At 38.8% G+C, this 13616-nt stretch overlaps 1 protein-coding gene across 9 annotated transcripts in view; it reads right to left on the reverse strand.

The window, feature by feature from the left end:
- The window catches only part of tanc2b (tetratricopeptide repeat, ankyrin repeat and coiled-coil containing 2b), a 258320-nt gene that overhangs the window by 11573 nt on the left and 233131 nt on the right, over nucleotides 1-13616 (reverse strand). For 8 of the 9 annotated variants that reach the window (XM_067429929.1, XM_067429931.1, XM_067429930.1 and 5 more), the window contains 7 exons: nucleotides 11262-11493; nucleotides 10001-10170; nucleotides 7317-7924; nucleotides 4134-4242; nucleotides 3902-4024; nucleotides 1993-2229; nucleotides 137-586 (listed from right to left, as the gene is read on the reverse strand). In XM_067429929.1, the coding sequence (XP_067286030.1) occupies nucleotides 137-586; nucleotides 1993-2229; nucleotides 3902-4024; nucleotides 4134-4242; nucleotides 7317-7924; nucleotides 10001-10170; nucleotides 11262-11493 (1929 nt within the window). The remainder of the gene's footprint in view (nucleotides 1-136; nucleotides 587-1992; nucleotides 2230-3901; nucleotides 4025-4133; nucleotides 4243-7316; nucleotides 7925-10000; nucleotides 10171-11261; nucleotides 11494-13616) is intronic. The other variant, XM_067429932.1, reaches the window with a different exon arrangement.

Here is a 13616-nt window from a genome sequence, read left to right on the forward strand (position 1 = left end):
AACGCAAGGACGGCGTGTTTACGTCACGGATATGCTAATTGACGCATGACATCATCTAGCGACATTTAGTGACATTTTTAGCTACTTTCCTTTGAAAATATTGGCAACAATGTGTATGACAGCAGCAGGCCATTACCTCTGTGTAACCCATGCTCGCTGCCGCTATAAGGGCCTGCTGTACTGCGAGGCTCTTGTTGAAGGTCACAGGCTGTGGCGATGTCTGCTGCTGAGTCTGAGCGTCTGCTTGTGTCAGTTTTTCCGAATCTTCTGGAGTCTCTTCCTGCTCCTCCACCTTCTGCTCAGACTCCTGCGGCGTCTGTTCGGAATCATCCTGTTTCTCAGGGCTGGAGGGCTGTGAGTCCAGTGGCGTGTCTTGAGTGGGGGAGGGCGTGGCGTCTGGCGGTGTGGGGGAGGGCGTGGCCTGTGGCTGTGTTGGGGAGGGTGTGTCTTGTGATTGTGTGGGGGAGGGGGTCTGGAGGTGTGCCTGGCCCCAGTCGCTCTGGATGAGGAACTTTACCACCTCCAGGTGTCCCCTTAGAGCAGCATGCACCAGGGCACACTGACCGTGCTTGTCTGAGTGGTCGAGCTATAGAGAGAACACACACACACACACACACACACACACATATAGAAATATTAATCATCAAGGTCAGATGCGAACTGAGCACACTGCAAAAAATGTTTCTCTTACTTAGTATTTTTGTCTTGTTTCTAGTCCAAACATCTAAAAATTCTTAAAACAAGAAGCATTTACTAGACAAGCAAAAGTAATTGTCCTCATTTTGGAAAAAATAACTAAAAATTAAGAGAGTTTTTGCTTAAAATAAGCAAAATAATCTGCCAACGGGGTAAGCAAAATAATCTTAATTCAAACAGAAAACAAGATTATTTTGCTTACCCCAGTGGCAGATTGTTTAACTTATTTTAAGCAAAAGCTCTCTTAATTTTGAGTTATTTTTTCCCAAAACAAGACAATCATTTTTACTTGTCTAGTAAATGTTTCTTAATGTAAGAATTTTTAGATATTTTGACTAGAAACAAGACAAAAATACTGAGTAAGAAAAGCATTTTTGCAGTGCACACAAAAGCCAAAATTGAATCTGATTGACTGGCTTTATGCAATTTCCATGAATCATGGCTGGATTTGACATGGATAAATGTCAGAATATTTTATGATGTTTCCGCTGTTATAAAGAGACAAAATTATTTGCCATTGTGACCTATGCAAGAGTGAATTCTGTTTACTGCTTAATTCACTAAAGGAGGCTGGACTGTACCAATTACCTCAGGGGGACTGAATGCCACTAGGTAGAACAAACTGTAATTTGCTTAATAAATGAAGAAACCTAGCACTGGAGATTTGTTGTATTTTCCTGTTGTACGGTACTCATATCGAACTGTGACCCCAAAACTGAGGTACGTATCGAACAATGGCTTCTGTGTACACTTACATCCCTAGTAGCTTGACTAGCTTATAGTACCATCAACACATTGAGTACTCAATCTTAGAAACTCAACAGCATTTACTGTGCATAAAGTATAAATTGTGATTCATGAATTGTAGATCTTTAAAGGGTTAGTTCAACCAAAAAGGACATTTTTGTCATTAATGACTCCCCCTAATGTCGTTCCACACCCGTAAGACCTTCGGTCATCTTCACACACAGATTAAGATATTTTAGGAAGAGAAGACAATGCTGAATAAAGTCGTAGTTTTGTTATTTTTTGACCAAAATGTATTTTCGATGCTTTAAGAGATTCTAATTAACCCACTGATGTCTCATATGGACTACTTTGATGATGTTTTTATTCCCTTTCTGGACATGAACAGTATAGTGAGCATACACTCGGATACGCTCTCCGACTAAGTATAAAATATCTTAAATTGTGTACAGGTGTGGAACGACATTAGACATATATCATTAATGACATAAATTTCATTTTTGGGTGAACTAACCCTTTAACGTAACCGCCTGTCAGACACTCTCGTACCATTGCTTTCCTCTTGCAGAGGGCAGTAACTATCCCCAGGTGTCCAGCGGCGGCGGCGTAGCCCAGAGGAGTGAGGCCGCTCTCAGATGCCGAGTCCACACTGGCTCCATATTCCAGCAGCAGGTTCACCATGTCCATGTAGCCCAGGTGAGCGTGCACACACAGCACCGGAGCGTTGTTCAACACCTCCGTACGGTAGTTCACATTAGCGCCACCCAACATCAGCAGCCGTGACACCTAAAGAAAATGACAGTGCCCATATTATATATATTTAAAGTAAAAAAAACAAAAAACATTAATTTCCTCATACGATTCACTGCTGTAGCACTTATTTCCACCCTGTGCTTCAAAATGCTCTGTTTTAGTTGTATCCCGCCTACCCAGAAAGCCATGTCTGCTCTGATTGGTCAGCTGGCCCAGTCTGTTGTAATTGGTCAAATAATGAGACTGTACAACTCCTCATTTCACAATCAGCGTTCAGCTCCTGAGCCTTCATTAACAGCTGTAATATTATATCTTTGGTAGTCAGTGATGTCAGTAACACATTACTTAGTAACGTGTTACTCTAATCGGACTACTTTTTTCCAGTAACGAGTAATCTAATGCGTTATTATTTCCAAACTAGTAACCAGATTAAAGTAATTTATCCAAGTCACTGTGAGTTACTATTTTAGTCATTTTCCTTAGTAAAAAATAAAAAATAAATATTTTTGCTTTCTTCTTGCGTCTCAGGGAGAGTATTTTTTCAGGAAATATTTTTTATTTTTAACTTAAAATGTCAGGAGATGCATTATTGACGTTACTGTTAAAAATGCACTTCCAATAAAGTGAGTGTTGGCAAAAACGGTAATCTTATTTAGTTACTTTTAAAAACAAGTAATCTGTAAAGTAACTAAGTCACTTTTTAAAGGAGTAATCAGTAATCAAATTACTTTTTCAAAGTAACTGTGGCAACACTGATGGAAGTCTTGTGAAGCCAGACCTTCAGACTGAAGGCAGGAGACTATAGCAGCTTTCATTGGCCAAGGACTGCCTAAGAGGCCATTTGACTGACATGTAAAGCAGCCAATCACAGTTTCGTTTTTCTACAACATCATGTTTATGGGCATGAAAATGTAAAGCCGATGTCCCTACAATAACAGACTGGCCTGTGAAACTTCTATGCAGTGAATTTTGCATGCTTTTGAAAATCCAGCATTTAATTGATTCCGATAAGTGCATGTTGTCAGTTGTAAACACAACAGCTTTCTTCCACTATGAGGGGGTTTGTCGTCACGATGGGGGAGGGCGGACCGTTAAAGAGTTTGTGTTAGCAGCTCTGATTACCTCACAGCCTTTTATGTTCAAGAATATATGCAGCATGAAGAACGGGTATAGTTTAGTTTAATTACAGTTATAACTCATGTTGTCATCTTGTCTTTTATGACATGTTATTGCATTTGTGTTACGTACTGTATCACAATAAATGTAAAAAAAAGACGGATGCAACAGCTCGACTACAACAACTCTTCCTCTTCTCTAAAGCAGCCCAACATGCCCTCACCTCCTTTGTAGCATTTTTCTGGGGACGGTTTATGTAAATTTTAGGGTTAGTGATGTCACTTACCCGTGAATAAGCTTGTTGTAGTCCCTACCAGCTGTTTGTTGTAGTCCTTAAAAAGCGATTTATAAAAAAAAATATATCTCCCTTTGCATTGAACTTTGAGCATTGCAACTTTGCAGATGTTGTTTATGCCCAAACAGCCACATTACTAACTAAAGTTAAAAAATTCAAATCATAATCAAGGATTTAAACACTAAAGGAAAGGTAAAAACAATCATAATATATGCCCTTTAAATCAAACATCAAATCCATAGTGTTAGTTTTGGAGTAAAAAACAAATGCAAGATCTGTAAAGTGGAGCAGTACCTTTATGTTAGGCGTGTAAAGATTTCTGAGTGATGAGAGAGCCGTGGATAAACTCTCTGTACTGTATGACACCCACAGCCCTTGCAAGATGGATGAAGAAACCCCGACCTTCTTACTCAGGCCCTACAGTGTGATAAAATAATGAGACAAAAAGCCTTAATGCATGAAAGAATTACCTGTGAAAATGAACATTATGGTGATCTATTATCGCATGCTTGCATAACACTCTTACCTTGAATATGTGCGCTTTCAGTATATGGTGACCTAGTTCAATTGTCTGCTGTCTATTTAGTTTGTTTTCTTGTCTGGAGAACCAGAAAGCCAGAAGAGTATGGCCATTCCTTCAAAAAAACAAAACATGTTAGAAACATAAAAACTACTCAAAAAACATCATAATTAGTTTGAAGTGTCTATTTACACTAAGTGCAAATAGCTGGACTTGTTGGCAGAGGCTATTTACACTAACTCCGCCCACTGACGTCTGGTTGGGATAGACAAAATTACAGAAGACGCTGGATTGTCAACAGTAGCAATGGTGTAGGAGTAAGGCACAAGGCAGAAAATTTAGATGCAAATCGACTGAATCCGTGTCTGAATCCGCCTTTTGCTAAACTCGCATAATCTCACATATCAGATCAGAAAAACTTTATTTTCAATAAAATTAAGAAAATATTTGAAAAGTAGGAATAAATTGTCTAATGTGTGTTTAATAATAAAGTGTTTAGGGGGTTAGGGGTAGGTTTAGGGAGGGCTATACTGTCCCAGTAAGGCGGCATTCATTTAATAATTTTAATTAATATAATAATTTACACTCTGGTATTATTACATACCGTTTAATGTGCAACAACTCTGAGGTGCAAATAGTATCTGGCACCATTTATAAGTATAAATAGCATTTAACTACTTTTTACACTTAGCCTATTGCAAAGAAAATACAGTATTTTTGAATAGTGTAAATAATATAAATTCATAGTTTTCAGCAAAACAGCCATAGAACTGCAGCACAAGCCTGTCAAAATATAAGAACAAGATGCAAGTTTTTGGCTCTTGTGATCCATCTACAGCACCGGCTGCAGTATTTCAGTATTTGGTCTTTTAATATCACCGTCTTACTACATTGGAACTTACTATAAACCTGGTAAAATGACTGTCGGGCAACAGAGATTGCCTTGATTTGCCCTCCAGCTGGGCGTCCTATGAGGGTGGGACGTTACATGAAAACTATGAATTGCTGTTTTCACTTAGTGTAAATATATTGCTATTTCGCTTAGTGCAAATAGCAATATAATATTAGTTAATTTGTTTATTTCGTAAATAAAACTCTAAAAGGCAGATTATCCACAGAGGTAGTTATGTTAGAAGTTGTTAGAAGACGTACATGTTGCGTCAGATTATCATTCTCACTCTTTGATTTAGGTGAACATCCTCTGATTTGAAGGCCACTGAAAGTCTTAAAGGGTAAAATCACCTAAAAATGAAAATTCAGTCATTTATTACTTATAAATGACTGAATTGTCGTTAGACACCCGTCAGACCTCCGTTCATCTTCACACACAGATGAAGATATTAGTGTTGAAATCCGATGGCTCAGAAAGGCCTTCATTGACACCAATGTCATTTCCTCTCTCAAGACCCATAAAGGCACTAAAGACGTCGTTACAAAGCCCATCTCACTACAGCGGCTCTACATTCACATTCGCAACACATTCGCATGGGACTAGTATTATCTGGGACCTCTGGTGATTTGTAATAATTGCAGAGAATGTCTGTGATCTTAATCCCGTGCGAATCGGCCATGTCTGTAATTTGTAAAGTAAAAATTCCCCCGCAAATTACCTACCATATTTCGCCGAACACCGAGGTCCTGTGATAATAGTAGTCCCGTGCGAATCGACATCTCTGTGATTTGGCCAGGATTAGGCGGATCGTATATCATTTTTGCAAGCTTTTTTTCTTCCTGTGAGCATTTCTATCTTTATCTTTCACAAAGAATAAAGTCTGCATTCATAATGCGCACCGTTATGAATTCCCGTGCAGCTGCGCCCGCACGGATTATACTTTCACTTCAGAATGAGTATCAATTTGGGAGTAATCTGATTGAATGGTGTTTAATATTAACATCAATACTGTTCTTAATGAAAAACAGAACAGAACAGTACAGTACAATGACAAGCTTGTTTAAATAGGCACTTTTACATTAAGTTTTGAAACTGAATCTTCCGCCATATATTGTCAGCTTCTCACTCGTGATGAATGAAATCTGACTCCTGCCGCTGGTCTGTGCTCAGTTTATGGCGTCTGTTCGCTAACTGAACGAAATTATGTTTATTTATTAGGCTACTGTAAAATAATCAAATGATATCGATGCCTGTTTATGATTTCATACAGCTAAATCTATAATGAAGTCTTGACATCATATCCAGGAGAAGTCAGTAAATTCGAGTAAAATCAAAGGCTCTGCTTATCCCGTGCGAATGCGCCACGCAAAACTCAGATGTGAGGGAGTAATTTCTAAATCACAGAGGTCCCTAAATAATAATCCCGTGCGAATAGTGCTAATGAAGGCCTTTCTGAGCCATCGGATTTCAACACTAATATCTTCATTTGTGTTCTGAAGATGAACGAAGGTCTTACGGGTGTCCAACGACATTAGAGTAAGTGTCGCAGGGTGTTTTGGTGTAGGTTCATGTTTCATGTTTTTAGGTTTTCATGTTCACTGTCATGTTTTGTCATGCACTTCCAGTTTTTGTCATGTGTTCCCTGGTCATGTGACTCTATGCCCTCATGTGTTCCTGCCTCGTGTTCCTGTGTCATGTTGTCATTGGTTTATGGGTCAATCATTGTTCACAGGTGTCCCTTGTCTTGTCATTAGCCCATGTGTATTTAAGCCTTCATGTTTGCTATAGTCTTTGTCAGTTATTGAATGTGTAACCTGCTGTCGGTGAGTGTTTGTCATGTCATGTCATGTCAAGTCAAGTCAAGTCAAGTCAAGTCAAGTCAAGTCAAGTCAAGTCAAGTCAAGTCAAGTCAAGTCAAGTCAAGTCAAGTCAAGTCAAGTCAAGTCAAGTCAAGTCAAGTCAAGTCAAGTCAAGTCTTTTGTTTGTTTGTTTGTTTTGCCAAGCCTCTGTTTTGATTTTGATTTATATTTAGTGTTCAATAAAACTGCACTTGGGTTCAAAACCTCGCTTCTTTAGTGGAAAACGTTACAGTAAGTTATTATTGATCGAATTTTCATTTTTGGGTGAACTAACCCTTTAAATGGTATAACGTGTATATTGTTGGCTCTGTAACAAAACACAAGCAAACCATCTTATGCTGTTTTAAACTTTGTGCGTCAGTTTGCTCATCTATTTTCTTTCAATTGCCAAAGCCAATTTTAACTTGCATTTGGTATATCAAGTAACTTTTGTCAGACCTGGGATCACAGAGGAACTTGGTCTTCTCTCCCTCTTCCCGCCATATGAGCCATTCTCTAAAGGAAGGGTGCACAAACATGCGCGTCCCGTCCCGTCTCTTCACCAGGAACACTGACAGGTTCTCCATCCTCTGCTGGTAGTCTTCCCACTCCAGCGTGCCCTTCACCGAGCCGGCGTTGATGGCTTGGTAGATCTGCTCATCGGTGAGCGGGTGCAGGGAAGCCAGGGCCACGTTGAGCAGCGGCAGGGCCCTTTCGAAGGACGACTGCGTTGGGAAGCGCATGTTACACTGCAGAAGGTACACTTCAGCGAGACTCACCGGGACCACCTTGTAGTTGGAGCTTTTGAGCACCAGGTAGCCACGTTCGATCAGGTCAAAGGTGAGCTTCAGGTAAAGCAAAGAGCCCTGACTGAGAGCCTTGAGATGGGAACTGAGCTTGCCGAAGCTGGTGTTGTCCATCTTGCCGTTGAGGGAGATGTTGTTCTGGATCTCTGCGCTGCTGTGGATGCGGTGGAGGATGTAGCCCTGGAGATCGTGGTCGATGGCGTCATTTTCCTCTAGGGCGTCCAGAGAGATTTGGTGGAAAGGGAGAGGTTTGGTGATTTCCTGGAAGGCAGAGGTAAGAGCTCAGTAACTTCAAAAAATCATGCTTGTATTAGATTTTGCGACTGCTTTTTGGTTTGTTGGGGAGTCAAAATGCACAATAAAATAGTAAATGTTACAATTATTTTCACTGAAGGAATAGTTCACCCCAAAATGTAAATTATTTATCCCCATGTTATTCCAAACCCATGAGATTTAAAACTTAAGATATTTTTTAATGAAAACTGAGAGGTTTCTGCCCCTCCACTGAAAGTGAAAAAGGTTAAATCCAAGCCTTGTGAAGAGATACGATTACTTTTTCTGATGAACAGATTTAATTTAGACATTTCATCTCAGAAGCACACATAAACACAAGCATATGGTAAACACGGAAGCTTGTGTGTGACAAGACTAGTGTCTTGTCTAGAATTGTCTTGTCTAGTGTCTAGAATAGCATGTTTATAACCTTTTTGGATCTTTGGTTATCTGAATGTTCAATGGAGGGACAGAAACCTCTCAGGTTTTATTAAAAATATCATAAAGGGATAGTTCACCCCCCGCCAAAAAAAAAAAAGACAAATTCTATCATTTAGTCACAATCAGGTTGTTCCAAACCTGAAAACAGAGTGTATCACAGTTTCCACAAAAATATGAAGCAGCACAACTGTTTTCAACACTGATAATAATCACATAAAATGTTTATTGAGCAGGAAATCCTCATATCAGAATGATTTCTGAAGGATCATGTGACACTGAAGACTGGAGGAATGATGATGACAATTCAGCTTTGATCACAGGAATAAATTACATTTTACAATATATTACAATATAAGCTGTAATAATATTTCACAACATTACTGTTTTAACTCTATTTAAAAAAAAAAAAAGACCCCAAACATTTTGAACAGTAGAGTATTTTTTAATATTCTATTTTTAATACATAAAGGGCCCTATCTTGCACCCAGCGCAATTGACTTTGTACACCGCCGCATGTGTCATTCCTATTTTGCACCCGCGCAAAGCGCGCTTTTCCCTCCACAGAAGCACGTCGCTAAACTAGTGAATGAACTTGCGCTCCCTGGGCGGTTCAGCGCAAAAAAGGAGGCGTGTTCCGGCGCAAACAATCCCTGGTGCTATTTTGCTGTCCCATTAAACAGTTGCGCCACTGACCAGAAAAAAACTGGTCTAAAGTCAGTGGCGCGTTGCGCATTGTTCATTATGCTATTTTAAGGGCGCATGCTTGACCATAATGTATAACGTGCACAACGCGCATACACTTTGTTCTTGTAATCTACACAGATGGAAGTTATTTTTGCAAATCATAAATAGCTAAAATACACTAAAAAAATATTAACACATGAGATGACGGAAATCATTGTGGTGTGCCACGAAGATGTGAAAAAAATCTAGCTTACAAATTATTCAGGCTAATTGTAGTAATTAAGGATCAGACCTGTTTGCCCAATAGTGGCAAGACATATACGTATATAAGGACATCTGACAAATATTGGTTTGTCCGTCAAGAACCAGGAAAAAAAATCGACTGAAAAAACTGTTTAACTAATGCTATTTTGGGTGGGTTTCTCCCATCCCCATACAACACAACTTCTCTGTCTTTCACTGCTCTTACAAGAACATCAGTCTCCTCGGCTGTGAACCGCTCCTGGCGTCCGCCTGGTAAATACGCCATAATAATAGCGATCCATAATGGAACTTGCGCAGCTGCTTTTAAAGGGAATGTTGGATGCCGCTCTGATTGGTTTATTCACGTTACGCCCAAACCACACCTATGAATAATGAAGCTACTTCAGACCAACCCATTTTAGATTTGCGCCGGGCGCAAGAGTCATTTATCCCACCGGGAAAATAGCAACAGCGCTGAGACCCGCCCACAAAGTTACTTGCGCTTTGACACTTGCGTTTCAGATCGTTAAAATAGGGCCAATTATTCCTTAATATATGCAGTCTGCTTATTCAGATATCTTAAACTGTAAACTGCATGTATGGATGACACTATATTATTATACAATTAGAAAAATATGCCTTCATAAAGTTGAGAATCAATTCCAGAAAGCCGAATATTGAAAAAAGTGTGTTTACCTGCAGCGAGGTCCTGACGGTCACCACCAGTTTGAGCCAGACTGGAAACTTGTTGATGGTCTTACAGAGGAAAGACACGATGGTGTCTCCATAGTCTGGTTTGTGGAACTCGGCCTCATTCAGACCATCAATGAGAATGATGAGGTCTTCATCCGGAGTGATCTTCCTCTCTGAGAAAAACAACAGCAAATAAACTTTTACACACAATTCGCATTTGTGCATTTATTATATATTTAAGATACTCATGTGGAATCTGGTCATGTGTTTGTTTCAGTTTAAAACTAAAATCATAAATAAGGAAGTTTCATAATTTAACGTTAATAGTAACATGAACTAACCATTAGCAATACATTTGTTACTTTATTTGTTAATCTTCATTAATGTTGGTTAATAAAAATACAGCTTTTTATTGTTTAGCCAGTAACACATTGAATTCATTTAACTAATGTTAACAAATACAACATTTGAGTTGAATAATGTATTGGTAAATGTTTAAATGAGTTGCAAAGTTTTCAGAATGTTTGGAAACTTTCCAAGGTTTTTTTTGGATTTTCCAAAAAACTTTTGGAAAGCTTCTGGAAATTTACAGAAAATTTTCAGCTCCTTTGCAATCCTAACATTAACTAAGATTAATAAATGCTATAGACATGCAGTTCATTATTAGTTTGAAAATGAAAAAATGAAAGCTTATTGTAAAGTGTTACCAAAAATAAATGCATTTTACTTGAAATAAAAGAAAAATATAAATTTAAATAAAATATAAAATTTAAACTAGCCAAGGCAACATTTCTCTTTACTAATTAGTTAAACTTGTACTAAAATAACGAACTAAAACTTAACTAAAAATTAATAAAAACTATATAGACAGGACCAAAAATGCTAAATGACTAAACTAAAATTATAAATAAATAAATAAATAAAAAAACTCAATTCAAAATAATAAACTAATACAATTAAATTAATAAATTAATTAATAAAAACTGTAATAGTATCTGAATGACGCTTATGCCGTGGCAAATTGCAGGTCGGTTTAGAAGTCACATCCTGAAATTTTTAAGTACAATCGACTTGGATGTTTAAGTTATTAAAACTTAGATTATTTTAAACTGACTTTAAAAAATGTGTTACATCTCGCATAACGTATAAAAAAGTTTAACATTTCTTAACTTAGTTTGATGAGTAAACTTAGTTTAATTAAAACAATGTAAAAACATATGTTATCATAACTTATTGAACATATCATTTTTAACAGTGTACATGCCTTTGTAAAGTGCATCTAGTGGTTCGAGCACCCCTCGTCTGAAGGCAGTGGGCGGGTCTTGGACGCAGGAGCGCAGGCTGAGCATGCTCTGTATGTGCGGCTCTTTCAGCAGCAGCTCTCTGTAAGCGGCGAGCTGCGGCGAGCGACACAGCAGGGCAGCCACGTTGTGCACAAACTCCGGGACCAGGCAGGTGTAGGCGTTATCTGCTTGACAGTAGTGATACGCCACCACCTGCAGGGGGCAGCACAGAGAAGAGCAGCTGAGAAGGGCCAGAGAGAGAGCATATTATGTAGCCTGACATGGTCATACTCAATTCTAGTCAGAATATGAGTCTGAAACTGCTCCATTGGGCTGTGATTATGGGGCGTTTCAACCAAAACAGGAAAGACATCAATTGGATAGAGCTACAACCAATCAGAGCAACGGAGCGACGCATAACTTAGAGCAGTTGAGTTCTGTTGACATTTGACAACTGTGTCGCCAAGTCTGAGGTTTTCCTGAGGGATGTTTTCCATGTCCGCGGGTTGAAGCGACCTCAATTATGTGATATATAGACTCAGGAATGCAAATTTTTGCAGGCAACCTTGCCAAAATAACACAATTTACCCCCAAACGCCATTTTTTCCCCCGAAGACCTCCCCTCCAAGAGAGAGGATCTTGTCTTTGGCTAGTAGTTGGCGGGTTTTGTTGTAAAAACTTGGCAAACCTGTCTGCACATACACTGGATAAACGATCTTTGCCGGTGTTGTAAAAAAAGAATTTAAGGATATACAGAGTACTTACCAACATGATCATCATATCAGAGAGAAATAGTGAAGGTGAATTGACATATGAACAAGTTTTCCGTTTAGGATTTGTACAAATTCAACCCAAGCGCCTTTGATGACATGATGATTACGTTACTGTTTCTGTCCGTCATCGTCTAAAGCAGGGGTTTTCAAACTTTACGATGCCAAGGACCCCCATATATGATGCACCTTTATGGGGGACCCCCTTAAATCCATCAATATATTTTTATGTATGAAAAAACATTTAAACTGTTAGATAGATAGTAAGTATGACATTTTAAATACAACATTGTTTCCAAATTTAAATTGGATATACTTAATGTTGGACGTATAAACCTGATGTAGGTTTTCAATTAAAAATTACTTGTATAATCAACTTTCACAATAAACGTATGTACTTGTAAGCAGATTGTGTACCGCATTAAAAATTCTGCTCTACGAACCCAGTGAGCATGATAAGAAATTTCACTAGAAAGATACAAAGCAAACATATACAATTCTGAAAGGTAAACAAGGTGAGAAACGTTTAGAAATTAAACAGTTAGATTGGCCAGTAGACTTTATCCATTTTTGCTTTATCTTTTAATAATCTAAAATTATTCTGGGGACCCCTTAGAACCTTCTGGAGGACCCCTGGGGGTCCCCGGACCCCAGTTTGAAAACCCCTGGTCTAAAGCCCGCCCTGATGATTTCATTGGTCCGAACAGTTTCTGCTCAGGCATAATCACTCCTCTATGGATCGAGTCCAGACCGAACCGCCTGAGCTCAAATGTTGTGGGTGGGGCTGAGTTTGGCTGGCATCCAGGCTACAGATTATGCTGATCTTGTTTGTTATAATTACAACATAATTATTAAATGTTACTAAAAATATCGCTGTTTTAGAATATGATGTGGAACAACAGGACCTGAAGAGCAGGAAAACAATACGCTGCTGCTGCAGTGCATCTCTATTTGTCCTCTGAGAGGAATGAGTGCTGAATTGCAAACTTTTTCTCCCTCAATTTGGAACGAGGCCCTGACGAGCCTTTTATCAGGAGTTTCTCTGGGACGCCCATCTTTGAGACAAGTGTGCATAATTGGTTCCATTAAAGCAGTAATTATTTTAATTAGCTGCTTTAATACTTGATTACTTGATACTTGACTCTGAAGTGTCTTACAAAGCCTTTCCTGAGGTAGAGGTAGTCAAAAAAGATTATGACATCAATCAACTATATAAACCACATTATTTTCTAAAATAACGCTGTCCAACAGTGACACCAGCTGATAAAGATTCACAGAGAGGTAGCTTTTCTTTTGAGTTCATTTGGTTTGTGATGGGCAATAAGGGATTACAAAAGTAAGAACCTGTTTAAGGTCTGCTATGACCTAACCTAACATAGCATGACAAAACTAAGGAGGACTACATTGCATTGGGTATTCAAGAGCATTCGGATTAAATGGAATAGTTTTCAGCGAGGAGGAACAATCTTCCTACTGAGGCCCTGTGTGCACTTGGTATTAAGATGCATTTTGGTCGATCGGATCAAAAGCAGACACTCTCCCGTTTACACCTGATGTTTTAAAGGT

Source organism: Pseudorasbora parva, chromosome 21, assembly GCF_024679245.1.
Source record: "Pseudorasbora parva isolate DD20220531a chromosome 21, ASM2467924v1, whole genome shotgun sequence".
NCBI classification, from domain to species: Eukaryota; Metazoa; Chordata; class Actinopteri; order Cypriniformes; family Gobionidae; genus Pseudorasbora; species Pseudorasbora parva.